General features: G+C 47.5%; 1 protein-coding gene across 1 annotated transcript in view; it reads left to right on the top strand.

Moving 5' to 3' along the window:
• The window catches only part of CACNA1C (calcium voltage-gated channel subunit alpha1 C), a 2,189,932-nt gene that overhangs the window by 1,357,808 nt on the left and 815,342 nt on the right, over window positions 1-16,782 (top strand). Inside the window, exons 8-9 of the mRNA XM_085652198.1 lie at window positions 6,905-7,008; window positions 13,861-14,033. Coding sequence (XP_085508324.1) covers window positions 6,905-7,008; window positions 13,861-14,033 — 277 coding nt within the window. The remainder of the gene's footprint in view (window positions 1-6,904; window positions 7,009-13,860; window positions 14,034-16,782) is intronic.

Here is a 16,782-nt window from a genome sequence, read left to right as displayed (position 1 = left end):
AGCAGTATCGTGATTGGTCTGAGAGGCCTGTTTGCTGCTCAGACAGTGCCATTATAAACAATGGGGTATTCCCAACAGGTCCCTGGACCTGGGTATCGGTTATTATAAAGAAACAATGGTCCTGGACCAATTATTCAAGGAAGAGTTAGATTAACAGAATTAACAATGTATTTGAGCTTACATTAATCAGCTCCCAAACGTCTGTAAATCGTGAAAATAAATGTGCAGAAAAAAACACTAAGTATTATTACAATTTATTTATTTAGTCATTTAAAGGAACAATCATTAGAGGGTCAAGAAGGTAGGAAAATGTTCTAGGGAACGTGTAAGAAGGAGTGCTCAAGTGTATATATAGGAGTCAAAAGAGCTCAAAGTGTGTTATAAAGTAAAGGGCATATATTTACAAGACTGTAAAAAACTGATAATCAATAAACAGATGCCACATGCAAATTAGTCATTTGAATTTGTAAGGAGTGTTTCCTTAAGGCTGCAAACGGGGGAAATGGGGAAGAGGAAATTGGTCCAGGGGGTAGCGTTGACTTTTCGATCCGGCTTATCGTCAAAAGAGGGACTTTAATACCTCAGCTATGCGGATCTTCCTCAGGACAAGGGGACGGGTGAAGTGACCCTCATCACTTTTGCAATGCTCAATTGGAGTCCAAAACCTGGTTACACCAATGCCCGTAACGTGGCAAGGGCCAGCTAAGGATAATTCCCGTTATTCAGTAGATATAGACCATGGCGGTAGTGCCCAAACTGATGGAGTAAGGACGTCGATCAGATCGTCTCCAGTTGTAAAAATCACGCTGTGCCCTGGATTATCTGATTCATTCAGCCAACTTTTGCCACAAATACGGATCTGAATATTACGTTCCATGGATGGTCTGGGAACCACCGCCATGGTCTAGATCTACTGAATAACGGGAATTGTCATTAGCTGGCCCTTGCCACGTTACGGGCATTGGTGTAACCAGGTTTTGGACTCCAATTGAGTATTGCAAGAGTGATGAGGGTCACTTCACCCGTCCCCTTGTCCTGAGGAAGATCCGCATAGCTGAGGTATTAAAGTCCCTCTTTTGCAGATAAGCCGGATCGAAACGTTAACGCTACCCCCTACCGCACCTGGACCAATTTCCCCTTCCCCATTACCCCTGTTTACAGCCTTAAGGAAACTCTCCTTACAAATTCAAATGAATAATTTGCATGTGGCCAGGTTGCATCTAATTGTTTATTGATTATCAGTTTTGTACAGTCTTGTAAATATATGCCCTTTACTTTTCTACACACTTTGAGCTCTCTGGACTCCTATATATACACTTGAGCACTCCTTACACGTTCCCTAGAACATTTTCCCTACCTTCTTGACCATCTAATGATTGTTCCTTTAAATGACTAAATAAATATATTGTAATAATACTTAGTGGTTTTTTCTGCACATTTATGCTCAGACAGTGCCTCAGAGCCATGGGACTGTTCTCCACCTGGCTGTGCAACACAGCCAGGTAGAGAAATGCTAAGTGCACATGACAGTTTGGCCGGCCATAGACGGCCGTCCAAACCGTCTTGTGCACTTATGGTGCACAAACTACTACTCCTCCCTGTGACACCAGCCTCGCCCCATCCTAACCTGTCCCCATAGCCCGTACTGAAAATAAAATGATAATAACATCATTACCATTTTATTTTTCCCTTTTCACTTCTCTGAGAGCAGTGGGGCGACGCTCCCGCTAGGTATGAATAAACTAAGGTGGGAGCAGTGCCTGTTGGAACGAGAGCTCAGTGAGGTAAGCATTTACTACTGTAATCATTGTGAAATTTGGAAAGTAGAGGGGCCATCCAGGGTATGATGTCAAAGTGCTGCTCAGAGCCTTAGCTGACATCATCAATTTGTTAGCAAGTATGGACTAGGCACAGAGAACTGTTTTTCCTCTAGTCTGATGGTGTCCCACAAGTTTGCAGATTGACAAATTCAAGTAAATCTTCCATCCTTCTGAGGTCAATAAATTACATGAGATTGATTTTGATAATAACAATGACTATTGGTTTCAGAGCTGCCCAACAGCAATTTGTGTGCTGTCAAGCAATAAATACTTAAAATGTATTCTTATGAGCCTGTGGAGAGATTGATGAACAAGTGTGAGGACGAAGAGGCTTTGTGAATAATTCACTGGACATTGCCATCATGCTGGCTTGAAGCAAAAACACAAGTGCAAAGTTAGGAGGTTTAGATGGCTTCAGTTGCCAATCAGAGACTCACGGAAGAAGCGATGAGGCTCGAAAGACATTGGTCAGTTTCTTTGTTGGTCAAATAGGGACAGGTTTCCCTGGAGGAGAAACCTGAGAGGCAGATGGTGGTCGGGTATTGAGGGAGGAGCTGAGGCCATGATGTAGAGTTGGCACTCTGTGATCTTGGTTTGAGTAAGGAAGAGAGACGGTCCAATTCAGAGTTTGGCAAAGAGGATACTTCATCTCAAAAGCAATTTAATACTCTCTTTGCCAAACTGAAGTTCTGCCCACCTCATTTAGAGTCGGACGGAACTGCAGTATGTCAGTGGCAGAGATGAATCCGACAGTAAGGGCTATCGGAGGTTTTGCCATTTGACCTCCCGATTTAGACTGAGCTGTCGAATGACCAGTTTTCACTTTCCATCACCGCCAAAACCTGGGGCTAAAGATCAGTGAAAACTTCTAAATGACCCTCACACAGGGGGAGGAATTTCCAATGGCGAGGGGCTCATTATGTTTTGTATTTTTTTTTTAAAACAGCTTTGGGGTTTTGATTTCGACAATAATAGAAATATTGAAGGTTTGATGTACGGCTCTGTCATGTTGGCGGAGCCATCTGTCAAACTTGAGGTTCACTGACCGGAACTGCCATGACGGCCACTCCTGCCAGTGCAAAAGATGCCTGCTAAGCTCGCGGACATATCTCTAAATTTGGTGGACAGACTACCCTCGGCATGGCGGTAATAAACTGCTCCGCCATGCAGATGGTACATACTCCTTCCGCTGAACTCTAACTGAGGTCCTAAACTGTAGGGTAAGCATCCTGTGATTGGGCTTGAGTTGGGTGGAAAGGTCCTCTTGGAGAGTCTTCAGTCTGTAATCAGGGTTTTGAGAGAGACAGCTAAACCATGTTGTAGAGTCTGCATTCTGTGATTGGCCGTGAGTCAAATAGCAAGGTTCTGCTGTAGAGTCGGCAGTCTGTAATCTGGGTTTGAGTAAGGGGAAAAGATCATGTTCTAGAGACAGCAGTTTATGATTGGGCCTTGAGTCAGCTGGTGCGGTCCTGCTGTAGAGTCAGCAGTCTGTAGTCTGGATTTGAGTGATGGGGAGAGATTAAGTCGTAGAGTCGGCGGACTGTGATTGGAGCAAAAGTCAGGTGGACAGGTCATGCTGTCGAGTCAGCAGTCTGTAATCAGGGCTTGAGTGAGGGGGAGAGACTAAATTGTAGAGTCAGCAGTCTGTAATCAGGGATATAACACGTTGTAGAGTCAGTAGGCTGTGATTGGGGCTTGCGTCAGGTTGCGGGGTCTTACTATAGAGTTTGCAGCCTGTAATCAGGGCTTGAGTGAGGTGGCAGAGTCTTGCTGTAAAGTCGGCAGTCTGTAATCAGGGCTTGAGTGAGGGGATAAACCACGTTGGAGAGTCAGTAGGCTGTGATTGGGGCTTGCGTCAGGTTGCGGGGTCTTACTATAGAGTCCGCAGCCTGTAATCAGGGCTTGAGTGAGGGGATAAACCACGTTGTAGAGTCAGTAGGCTGTGATTCTGGCTTGCGTCAGGTTGCAGGGTCTTACTATAGAGTCCGCAGCCTGTAATCAGGGCTTGAGTGAGGTGGCAGAGTCTTGCTGTAAAGTTGGCAGTCTGTAATCAGGGCTTGAGTGAGGGGATAAACCACGTTGGAGAGTCAGTAGGCTGTGATTCTGGCTTGCGTCAGGTTGCGGGGTCTTACTATAGAGTCCGCAGCCTGTAATCAGGGCTTGAGTGAGGGGATAAACCACGTTGTAGAGTCAGTAGGCTGTGATTGGGGCTTGCGGGGTCTTACTATAGAGGCCGCAGCCTGTAATCAGGGCTTGAGTGAGGGGATAAACCACGTTGTAGAGTCAGTAGGCTGTGATTCTGGCTTGCGTCAGGTTGCGGGGTCTTACTATAGAGTCCGCAGCCTGTAATCAGGGCTTGAGTGAGGTGGCAGAGTCTTGCTGTAAAGTTGGCAGTCTGTAATCAGGGCTTGAGTGAGGGGATAAACCACGTTGTAGAGTCAGTAGGCTGTGATTGGGGCTTGCGGGGTCTTACTATAGAGTCCGCAGCCTGTAATCAGGGCTTGAGTGAGGTGGCAGGGTCTTGCTGTAGAGTCGGCAGTCTGTAATCAGGCCTTTTGTGAGGGGGGAGGAATCATGTGGTAGGGTCGGTAGTTTGTGATTGACACTTGAATCATGTAACAGAGTCATGCTGGAGAGTCGTCAGTCCACGGTGTATAATAACAGGTTGCTTCTACACCACCTCAGCTGCACGCCTGCAAGAGCTGGAAATAGGGGGTGCTGAAGCCCAGCTCAGTGGTACTCCATTTATCAAGCTGTGGAAGAGGAGAAGCTGAATCTCGGCTATGTGCTGAGACTAAAGATAGTTGTATGTTATGGAATATGTCAACATATGCTATCTTCATATCTCTGAAATGTCCAGTCCAGTGAGCTGCCTGATTGTCTCGATTTAAATTTTAGGGTGTTTAATTTTTATGTGCGCTATTTTTTAAGCTGATTAACGTTGTACTATGCTCTTTAATATTATAGTGTGCTGTACTATGGCATAGACCCTTGTAAAGTGCACAGGTGCACGAGTCCCTGAAATGATAGCACCTGCAAAGGTCAGAGGACAGTTTGTTTTCATCCAGACAGATGTAGATCACCTTCGCGCTATATAAATGGTGATAGCATAACCCCTTCGGAGCACCCTGCTTCACTAATACAGAAGCAGACCCTGACGTGTTTGTTACCCTTGTACCGCCATTTCCTTTTCACTGAACCAGAAGTCAGGCGAGCCCAAAAGGAGTTCAATCCCACAAACTGCAAAGAGCTATCAGTGCCTTGTCACTTATCAGCACGCCACCAGTGGTCGAAGTGCGTTAAAAAGTAGTATGATGATGTGTGCAAAGGGGGCGGGGCTAGTGAGCATCGGAGAGGGGTCAAAGGCGTAGTGAAAAAACCAAAATATTCTATAACTTTTTTCGTCTTTCACTTTCAGATAACAACATATAAAAAGTGCACAGCTTAAATGAAAAATAAATGCAGCTTAAGTTAATCAGTGAGAAATGCACTGTCGTACTTTACGAAACCTCTATTAGTTAATGCGCTGCAGGGTCTGTGTCTGTATCCAGAGAGACACAGAATTGCATCCTGGTTGGTGCAGTGTGGAAACTAGTGCCTTGTGTATGTTTAGGGCTACAAGGCCCTAGTCTGTGACAGAAAGCACTGTGAACATATATGTCATTTTAAACTAGCATTGCACACATTATAAGGGAGGCTGCTACAAGAGCTTCAAAACGGTTTAGGATGAAAAAGTGCTTACAAAATATAGATTTTATTAATACCCGGACTGTACATAGTGCAAATGTCATAACTGTCCTTTAAAAGCACACACGTTACAGCTCAGCTGACAACTCCCTTGCATTCCCACTCAAAAAGAAAAAATCTGTGTCATTAGGAAGCTTCAAGTGATTTCATCAATTAAAGTCAATACTGGCTTCTAAGCACCCTCTACATTTGCCGATTTGCCAGGCAAGCAGGCACCCTGTCAGGAAGGCTTGTATAGCTGTCTAACAGACACCAGCACAGCCATTGGAACAACAAATGCAAATTCTGATATTGAAAATGGCAGACAGAAAAAATTCATTGGGTGCTACAGACACAAACACAGACGTCGGGGAAACACAGGCTTTCGGAATAGCAGACAACAAGCTAGATGTGTTTGTAAGAGCAGATATAACCGCAGAAAAAAATGGGAACAGCAAACATACCACTGTAACGACAAAAACAACAGGAAACACCTAAAATAGTCAACAAAACATTGCCAATAGAAAAGGCAGGCAGATACATACACAGACATTGGGTAAACATAGGTATTGGGAATAATATACATGGATACTGAAGATGGCAGCCACAAACGCTCTGGAAACGACAGGAACAGACATATGTGGAACTACAAACACATACATTAAGCAAATACAGACTATAGGAACCACAAACACCAACACAGACGTTGAAAAGGAGAGGTGCAGACAGAGACATTGCTGACTAGAGACACAAACAGACACTTAGAACAGCAGACACAAACAATGACAATGGCAGACATAAACTCCCTAGACACACGAGGCATTAGAAACTACAGTTAGATTAACATAGGAAACCGCAGGCACAAGTACAGCCATTGGGAATAGTGGACACAAATACAGACATTGGGAGCGACAGAGACATTGGGAATGGCAGGCAAGCACACAGAGTCAGGAAATGACAGACATACTGTGGAAGCAGCAAACACAGAGATTGGAAATTTAAAACACAGACATCGTGAATAGCAGGCACCAATACAGAAATTGGAAATGGCAGACACAATCACCGAAGTTGGGAATGGCAGACAAGCACACTTGTGAAATGGCAGAGACAGCTACAAAACAGCTGGGTCCATTTGTGGCAACATCATGCAATGGGAAACCATAAAGAATTGGCACATTTGAAACGAGAGGGGATTGGTTGAAGAGTTGACCAACAAGTGTGAGTTGTGTTTGTGGTTTGTGAGGGTGGGACAGAGGCTTCTTTGGTAGGATAGTGCTAAATGTATTTTATGATTCGCTTTGTTGCCCATGAAGGTGTTGTTTGTGGTGCCTGATCCCTGCTCTCGCTTGTGTTTCCAGATGCAGGACGCTATGGGCTACGAGCTCCCCTGGGTCTATTTCGTCAGCTTGGTCATCTTCGGGTCCTTCTTTGTTCTGAACCTGGTTCTTGGTGTCCTGAGTGGGTAAGTGATTGGCAGTCAATGCATCCCTTTGCTAGCGCTTCTGCCTGAGGCTTCACACTGATGCTGTGCCTCGTGCCTAGCGGCAAGGAGTTCCTCAACTAAAAACGAAAGAAATAAGCCAATGACATGAGTGTTACCTGGAGTATGCCAGCCAGAGGTAGAATGCCTCTTCCAACAGGGCAGGGCTTAGGTGTGCCCATTTTCCTACTCCGACCCGCTGCCAGTGCTTAATTTGTGCAGGAGGCAACAGCACAGACTTTGGAGACTGGGACTTAATTTTATCATCATACTTTGACCAAGATAAGAGAAATAAAGTCAGAGAAGGAAGGAGGAAGGGAAAGATGGGAAGAAAGCGATAAGGGGAGAAACCGGAAATGAAAAAGAACCTGCACGAGTGAGATAGAGAGACAGGAAGTGTATGGTGGGGAAAGAAAGAGGCTTGAGGTGGTATCCACACCTGGCACAGGCGCTTGGTTTCTAAAATAAAACCTAGGCCCGAGAAGTGTTTTTTTACTTTTTATTTTCTATCAAATTAAGCACTGCATGTGAGTTCTAACGACGCTCCAGTGGCTCCATAGATTTGAAGTTCACTTGGAGTTGGCATCTTGGTGTTTCTTTTACGCTGTCTGTTAGTGTTTATGGCTTCCATACCCATTAATGTTTGCCTCACATGGGACGTTGAGCACTGTCAGGCTTGTTCACCTCGTCTGCCCAGCAGCATTAGGAGTAGTGAATGGCGAGGGTAGAGCTTCCCTTGCCAAACACAGATCATCCTTCAGGGCAGACAATTGCGTTCAAATTATAGAAAGGGCCCTGGGGGGCGCGAGGGCACGTGTGCCTGCTTTTTGCTTGTCCGGGGAACTTTGGCAATACTCAAGGGACCAATGGCATTTGCCCCTTCTGTCATACAGATCACCCCCTCGCTAAATGTGTGGCAGCGCAATCCCGAGGGTGCATTTCCTCGTTGGCGTGGGTGTGTGACCTTCTGCAATGAGGGAGTCATTGTCCCGGCTTGCAGCCGCGCCATATTACAGGTGCAGGCGCAGAAGCAAAGAGGCTGTCAGGAAGTGCATTGACCAAGTGTCACAAACAGTGCCCCCTCCCGAGGGTGCCCTGTGGAAGGCAGCAAGGGCGACGTCACGGCCCCATTCCCCATCCAGGCATCCCTGTGTAGGTGGGTGCAGCCACTCACTCGCAGGAGGCTCTCTGCCAGGACAGTTGCTGCCTAGACAGTGAAAGGCAGATCCGTGGTTTCAAAGAGACGTCTGTCTTTCAATAATGCGCTGCTCTGAGTGAGTGCAGAAACAAGTTTGCGTCTACACCAGGAACAGCGCATTTGCACCAGGCAGTCTTAAGTTTGTGCCATGTCGCAGAGTGGGACAGCGCGCCATAGCCATAATGCGACCATTGGACCAGATGTGTAAAATGATGTAGTGAGTCCTTTTCTTGCATCATTCACAAAAATGTTGCGGGACATATAGAAATATAAACATTTTAATAAAAACTGTTATGCAAAGAGCAACGAAGATTTATGGTGTCATGTTGCTGCAATGTAAATCAGCAGCAGCATAATATAATAAGTTTTTTTTTTTTTTTTTTTTTTTTTTTGAAACCGTTTATTGCATCCATAAAAAGGTTACAGGTATGGGCCTACAACCGCACGGCCGGCCGCTAAAGCATCACAAATATAGTACATACAGACAGTAAAGGTCTCTCAGCGGTGTACAGTAGAAACACAGGAGTAATCAACGGTGCAGGCCTCACGGCGTCCTGCCACAGAGTACGGTTTCATTTTAAGGACTAACAACATCAACAAAAAACCACAACCGCAAGGCAACCCGAGATTCAAGATGACAACACTTGCTCCATAGTGGGGGATCCAGACTGGCAGGAAAGATCTGAAGAGGGGGATGGGAGGAGATCAAGGACTGGGGGGCCGCGTGCCCGCGGCCGAGCAAGAGGGTCCAGCTAGGGAGACGGAGCAGGCGAGGCAGCCGGCAGCTGTGGTGGCTCACAAATGCCCCCACGGTAGGCGTTCCAGGGGCCCCAGATTTTCACCCACGCCCCAGGCTTACCCCTCGCCACATACACCACCCTTTCACGGAACATACACCAATCCATGTGCTCTTTCCAGGCCGACACCGCAGGGGGCCTCTGGGATCCCCACAATTGAGCAATATCACGTTTCGCTATCATGTATCCCAGAGTCGCCCACCGCGTCTGCGGAACCGAGTAGTCATTCGGTTCCCATACATTCAACAAGCACCTCCTCGCTTCGGGCAGCAGCGCTACACGCGTGATCACACGCAGGACCTCATGCACACCACGCCAGAATCGCTCCACCTTCGGGCACTCCCACAGTATATGCATAAAAGTCGCCAACGCACCACAGCCACGCTTACACAGTCCGTCCACGGCAAAACCCATACGTAGAAGCCTCGGCCCCGTCACGTAGACCCGGTGAAGAATCTTGAGCTGGACGAAACGAAGGCGAGCCGGGATGGCCACCTCTTTCGGAGAGGCCACCGCGGACATCCAATCCTCGTCGTCCAGCTCCAGCCCGTCGGCCACCCAAGCCTCGCGTAGACTAGTTAACAGGCACGATCTATCATTAATCAGCTTCTTGTATATGAGGGAGATCGTGCTGTCCGGGACATGGCCATCCAGCACTCTGTCCTCCAGGGGGGAAGACTCCGGAATGGATGCAACATCCGGGAAGACGGAGCCCAGCGCATGGCGGACCTGCAGGTACCGAAAGTACTCACTGCCCTGCAGCTGGAACTCCGCCTGCAGCGTCTCAAAAGTTTTGAATCCCCCCCTCGTCCAGAGATCCCCCACTGTGCTGATTCCGATCGTGTCCCACTTCTCGAAGCCCTTCGATGTCCACAGGGAGCCCAGTCTCTCAGAGGCATACAGTGGAGACGCCCGGGTCAAACGGTCCTTCCACCCCATAGCTGCATTAGCCGCGTGCCAAACCCGCACCATTACACGCGTCGGTCCCGTCAGACGGGAGTCAGGCGCGCCAGAGTACAGCGCTCGATTGTAATCGCCACCGGGCAGGAGCATCTTATCCATCTCGAATGCCGGGTTCAGGGCGGGCCCGTAAAGGCCATGATTAATTGCAGCTAGCTGGGAGGCCCAGTAATACCGTTTAATGTCCGGGAGGGCGACCCCTCCATCGTACCACGGGAGCGTCAGTTTAGCCAGAGCAATACGCGGCCTCCCGTCCCAGAACAGGCGCCGCTGAAGGCCCTCCACCTCACGAAAGTAGCGTGCCGGGACCATGTCCATAGTGTTCTGGAGGGCGTAGAGGAAGCGCGGCAAGGACATCATTTTAAACAAGGCCGCTCGACCGAGCGGCGAGAGCGGGAGACGCCGCCAGCGCACCACATCCTCCTTCAAACGCTGGAGAGGGGGCAGCAGATTCCGCTCATAGCGGGCCTCCGGGTCAAGAGTGATATATATACCCAAGTACCGGAAACCCTGGGAGGCAATCTGGATCGGGCAGTCCCGCGGCAGGACCGGAGCCTCCCCGGAAAGCACGTAGACGCAGGATTTCGCCCAGTTAATGACTAGGCCTGAGTTGCGACCGAAGGAGCGCAAAACATCAACTAGGACGATCAGGGACTTGCGCGGGGAGGCGAGATACAAAAGGATATCGTCCGCGTAGAGGGACACGCGGTCCTCGTGCTCGGGGGTCCAGCGGAGACCACGGATGGAAGGGTGCCACCGCAGCCACTCCGCCAGGGGCTCCAGGGCCAGGGCGAACAGAAGAGGCGACAGGGGACAACCCTGTCGCGTGCCCCGCCCCAGCGCGAACGGGGTCGACACACGCCCGTTCACCACCACCTGCGCCATCGGGCCCGAATATAGTAATTTGACCCAGCTGATGAAACCCGGGCCGAACCCAAACTTCGCGAGCATCGCCCAGAGATATGGCCATTCGAGCGTATCAAACGCCATGGTGGCGTCCAAGGACGCCAAGATGGCTGGCTCCCGCACAAATGGGACACGCGCAAGCACGCCGTGCAAGCGCCGTAGATTAAGAGCCGTGTTGCGGTGTGGGATAAAGCCCGATTGGTCTTGATGGACCAAATCGCCCACCACGCCAACCAACCGGTTAGCCAACACCTTGGCGAGGATTTTGGGCTCCGCGTTCAAAAGCGAAATCGGCCGATAGGATGTGACCCGTTCACGGGGCTTCCCCTCCTTGTGGATTACCACAATTGTGGCCAGACGCTGGTCCGGCGGGAGGGAGCCCTGCGAGTGGGCCGCGAGGAACATCGCACGCAGGTGGGGTGCCAGCACATCCGGGCGTAACTTATATAGCTCAATGGGAATGCCATTGGGGCCCATGGCCTTGCCGGATGAAATCGAGCGAATAGCCGAGGCAATTTCGTCCGAGGTGGGAGGGACGTCCAGCGAATCTCTGTCTTCCGCCGTAAGGGAGGGGAGTGCAATATCCCGAAGCAGGGCACGGGAGTCCGCCTCCGAGCAGGGAGAAGCAGGGGAGTAGACTCCGCGGAAATAATCCGCGAAACAGGAGACAATGGCTTCCGGCTCCGTGGCACACGCACCATCCACACTCTCAATCAAAGGCACCACTCGGCTCGCTCTCTCTCTCTTATCCAACCACGCAATCAATTTACCGGCCTTATCACCCACATCATACAAGCGCCCCTGCTGCTCTCTACCAAGGCCCCTAGCCGCCTCCGTGACGAGGGCCCGGTAGGCCGCCTGCTTTAACTGCAGAACATGTAACTTGGCGTCTGTTACCCCGTTCCCCAGGTCACCCTCCAATTCCGCAATCTCGGCCTCAATATAATAAGTTTAATAGTTTTATGATGAGTGCTTTATTGTAAAGCTTTGAGTTTTTTGTATACTGCAATATTTACTATTTCAGCATTCTCTTGTCTCTGTTGTCTGTCTTGGTGCATAAAGTATTCTGCTGCTGAGAAGTTATTGCAAAGGAGAGGAGTGGAGGGAAGTATTTAATCTGCAAAACAAAAAAAAGGGCATCGTTTTTCCTTGGAACTTGGGAGCCTTCCACCAACGTTGCCATGGTGGACCATGGTGCTGTGGTTGCCGAACGCCAAGACTGCCTAGCCTTGATTCCTCCTCACCTCGTGGCTTTATTTCACTTCTTTTCCCTTTATCTCACTCCTGGTGGTTCTTTTTCCTCCAATCTTTCCCAAGTCTTTCAGTTTTCATAGCTTTTTTTCCATCCTTCTCATTCTTATGTGTCTCCCTTTTCTGTCACATTTTTTCCCTCTTCACCTGTGTAAAAATTCTATCTGATGGTCTCTGGTCACCAGAAATGAGTTCTGGTACCGGCCTCATCCAGTCACCGGTACAAATTAATCGTGTGAGCATCTCCTCGCCGACTGTGCAGTGTGACCCCTGTCTTCATGGCAGTGTTGCCCTAGTCCCATTGACTGTGTGTTCAGGCCTAAGGTGTATGTGTGAGTCTTGACTTTGTGACATTGTCCTCTCTGTCCTCAGATCACTGAGTCTCTGCCTATTGGCTGCAGGTCGTGGATTATCTCAGTAGGTGGCTTCATGATGGGGTCAGCGTTTGCACATATAAACAAACCAAGTGGGTGTGGGTGTCTAGATGTATCGGGTGCTCCACTAACCATACTGCAAGGCTAATGAAAGGTTCTATGTCAAGCTGTCTGTAAAATGTAATGAATAATATATGTAATAAGAGGAACCACATGCATACGGACTAGGTCTAGAAGTTAAATGTAGCACATTTCTAAGCAGTCACTTCATAACACACCCTTACATGGCTCATATAAATGCCCACTAGCTCATTAGGCACTCAGTACAGGTTTTCAGCGCAAAAACAAGTCATACATAGTTAGTGGAGTAGGGGTTGTGTACTAGTTATGATTTCAATGAACATTTATTGTAGATAGAAGTTAGCTCTCTAAACCAACCAATCACAGCGCGTTCACCATACTCGTGCATTGTTCTTACTATCTGTCTGTAGTCTCCCCTCTTAAAGAACTTGGTACCACCATAAAAGTGAAAGCAACCGGGAAAGCACACAGAAAAAAAATAATTAAAGATTATGGTTGTGTTTACTCAGTGACCGTGCCTGCCATTGGACAGCATGGTCGACTAGTTAGGATCTGAACAGAATCCACGCACCAGAAGACTGGAACATATGTGCTGTTCATTGTTTTGTATGCTAGGTGATCTCAGTGTGCCACACCAGCAGTGTTTGTGTAAGGTTGCTTGCTTAAAAGTGAAGATGTGTTTTTTGTGTAGGGGGAGTGAAAAGAGGACGGTGGGAGGGCTTCCCTGAAGCTGACAACGCTGATTTAGACTTTAATGTGTAGGTAAAGATTTTTCAAGAACTTGGTGGCTGATTGGAAATGTGCCTGTCGCATCGGCTGATGACTTTGGCTGTAAGCGTGTTGCGCTGCAGATGGGTGACATGCTGAGGAACTGGTGGGTCCTTAAGGGAGATCTTCTTGCAGAGGTAGACAAGGCATGTTGATGAGGCATGTGCAGCCAATGCCTCTGATTTTAGTGTATCCCATTCCCTTTTTCACACTCAACACTGGTCCTCAAACTATTTGCTCTCCGAGCCCAGATCTCAACATGTCCCGGTGTATTGTCCATGAGCCATGGCTCGGCAAACCCTCCATCGTAGACCATGTAGTATTTTTTGTCTTCAGCCGCCTTGTTGAATTAAAGTAATATACTGACTTTTGCTGATAAATGCTCCAGTTCGCTCTCATATGTGCTTGCAGTGCTATCCGATTAAGTACAGTAATCAGCTGTTTGTCCATTTTCCCTGCCCTTCCACCCACCTCCTTCATACCTCGCTCCTCCTTCCAGAGAGTTTTCCAAAGAGAGGGAAAAGGCCAAGGCCCGGGGAGATTTCCAGAAGCTGAGAGAGAAGCAGCAGCTGGAGGAGGACCTGAAGGGCTACTTGGACTGGATCACCCAGGCAGAAGACATCGACCCGGAGAACGAGGATGAAGGCTTGGACGATGATAAACCTCGAAACAGTGAGCTCTGCTACTTTGTCCTCTTCAAAGCATGCTCTATTGTCGCTCCTACATCAGGGTATCTTAGGAAGATCTACCCTTTTGAAGATCTCATTAGTTCTGTATCTTCTGAGGGACGCTTTATTAGTGTTCTATGTCTGAACTAAAGTTAGGAATGTATTTTATTCTCATATTGTACTTCTACACAAATGGGACATTTGTATCACTATATTAGTTGACTCCTGCATTAGCGGTACACAGGACTGTACGCGCATAGTATAAGTTTGCTCAATCGGTGCCCAGAGATAGCCAAGTTTTCATCTACGAAATCTCAGATTTAGAATTCCCATCCAGTATAAAGTAATAGCACTGGAGATTATCCATTAAATCTAAATAAAAAGTTAGGTTGCCAGATAACTGTGCTGGCTTCCGAGCCATCAGTACTCTTTTGCCGCTGTGGATTGCTCAGTTTGTTGTATGTTGAGCGGCCTTCAGCATTGATTCTGTTAGATCAGTCGTCACCTGTTCATACACTCGATCTAAAGGAACTTGGCGATTGCCTGGAGGATGGATTGGGTACTAAAGGTACATTTTAAGCCTGCAGTAGGCCCTTCTTAGCAGAGCGAAGGCAAATGAGGCAGTGTGGAGGTGAAAAGAGGGGTGCCACATGGGTCAGCCCCTTTCCATATCTTTTAACCTGTGTAGACTCCTACAACAGACATGGCCTGGCTCACAAAATTATATTGTGTTATCCAATAGACTTAGATCCAATGCTAAACTATTCCACTGCATCTAATGAATCGCTTACATCTGTAATCAGCACTTACGCCATGAACTGATGAGTCACCGGGGGTGAAGACGTTGAAAATTGATGTGTGTCGATTTGTGCCCATGAGTATTTGCTGCAGCGAGAGATCCAGGGAGCAACTTGAACAGTGGCATGGTGCCTGTGAAGAAACCTCCTAAAAAACTCATGCTCTAGAGCACTTTGAAGCAAACATGCACAACTTGCACAACGCATGAACAATTTGTACCACCAAGGGTACTTGTAGGACTTGTACTAATGTGCTTTTTTAGCAGCGGCAGAGGTTCCCATTTTCATCTGTCATATTTTGCTTGAATTTATTCTGTTCCCTTTGATAATCTCGCTCAGGGTAACTTAGATCCAATAGTGATATCATCTCTAACGTACAGAATTGCTTCTATGTTACTTTGTCATCATGCAGGGTAACCAGGAACCTGTCTTCTATGCCACCAGTGACATGCTCTATATATGTATGTGCCTTGGAATAACCCCTGTGACTTCAGTGCCCGAAATGTAAAAACACATTTCTGGTGACAGGACTCAGCACTTGGTCTTATTTATATTTTTCATGTTTGTTGCGACTTGTGAGATCTGATCTGACAAGTGGACGTGAGTGGTCTCAAACACGTTATTATTAAATCTGGACTCATTGTATCGGGCATAAAAGGCTCTTGTGCCACTACTTTTAAAAGTCTATCCTAATGCTGCTGGTCTAAGGCCTTTTTGTTGGCCAAAATGACAACAGAGGATGAACTACACTACTAAATTCATTGTTCTGAGATAATGGTGATCACTCATCCCCACTCATGCAGGCTGAGCAGTAACATAGATATAGATATAACAATTTGTTTAGCGACAGATATATTACTTTGCTTTGCGCCACTGCTTATTTCATGCACATTTCGTGCAGAAGAGAGGAATTATATATTTGTGATGAGCACAAGCGTATCTCCAGATCCTTCCCATATTCTGCTGATAACTTGTAAATAACAGTGACACACTCAGAGCTCGTCCCAAAAAGTGTCTTATCGTAATGATTTCATATCATGTTCTTTGTACCTTGCCTTCAATGCGTGAAAAATATGCTTTCATCAACTATGAAACAGGTTGGTTTTTTAACCAGCATCATGTGCTGGTGCTTTATTTTACATCAGTAAATTATGTTTCAGAAATTAACCCATATATATTGAAAAATGTGAATGGTGTAGATTTTCACATTGAAAACCTCTAACGTCACCATCTGTTAGACAACACTCAATCAGGATTCAGAAAGAACCACAGCACTGAAACAGCACTCATTGCTGCCACTGATGACATTCAAATCAACCTGGACTGCGGAGAAATAGCGGCCCTCATCCTGCTCGATTTCTCAGCGGCCTTCGACACTGTCTCTCATAACACCCTCATCAGAAGACTCCACGAGATTGGCATACAAGGATCCGCACTCAAACTCCTCATCGGAAGAATCCAAATGGTCAGGCTGTCGCCCTTCACATCAGAGACCAAGAGATTGATATGCGGAGCACCACAGGTATCATTCCTCATCCCCACCCTTTTCAACATATACATGACACCGCTCGCCAGCATCATCCGATCACAAGACATCACCATTACCCTCTACACCGATGACACCCAACTCATCCTGCCTGCAGCTCAACTCTGACAAGACAGAAGTACTGATCTTTGGCTACAAGACCTCCCCATGGGACTCCACCTAGTGGCCGTTGGAGCTAAGACCAACACCCACATAAAAAAAAAACGCAAGAAATCTGGGGATCATCGTAGATGACAAGCTCAACTTGATGTCTCAAGTCAACGCAGCATGCACCTCCTGCTTCCACATCCTATGCATGCTATGAAAGATCTTCAAATGGGTGCCTCAGAACATCAGATCGACCATCACGCAAGCACTCATCACCAGCAGGCTGGACTACAGCAACACTCTCTACACCAGAATCTACTACC

Source organism: Triturus cristatus, chromosome 4_1, assembly GCF_964204655.1.
Source record: "Triturus cristatus chromosome 4_1, aTriCri1.1, whole genome shotgun sequence".
NCBI classification, from domain to species: Eukaryota; Metazoa; Chordata; class Amphibia; order Caudata; family Salamandridae; genus Triturus; species Triturus cristatus.
The sequence above is the reverse complement of the archived record's forward strand: the minus strand, read 5'-3'. Positions and strand labels throughout refer to the sequence as shown.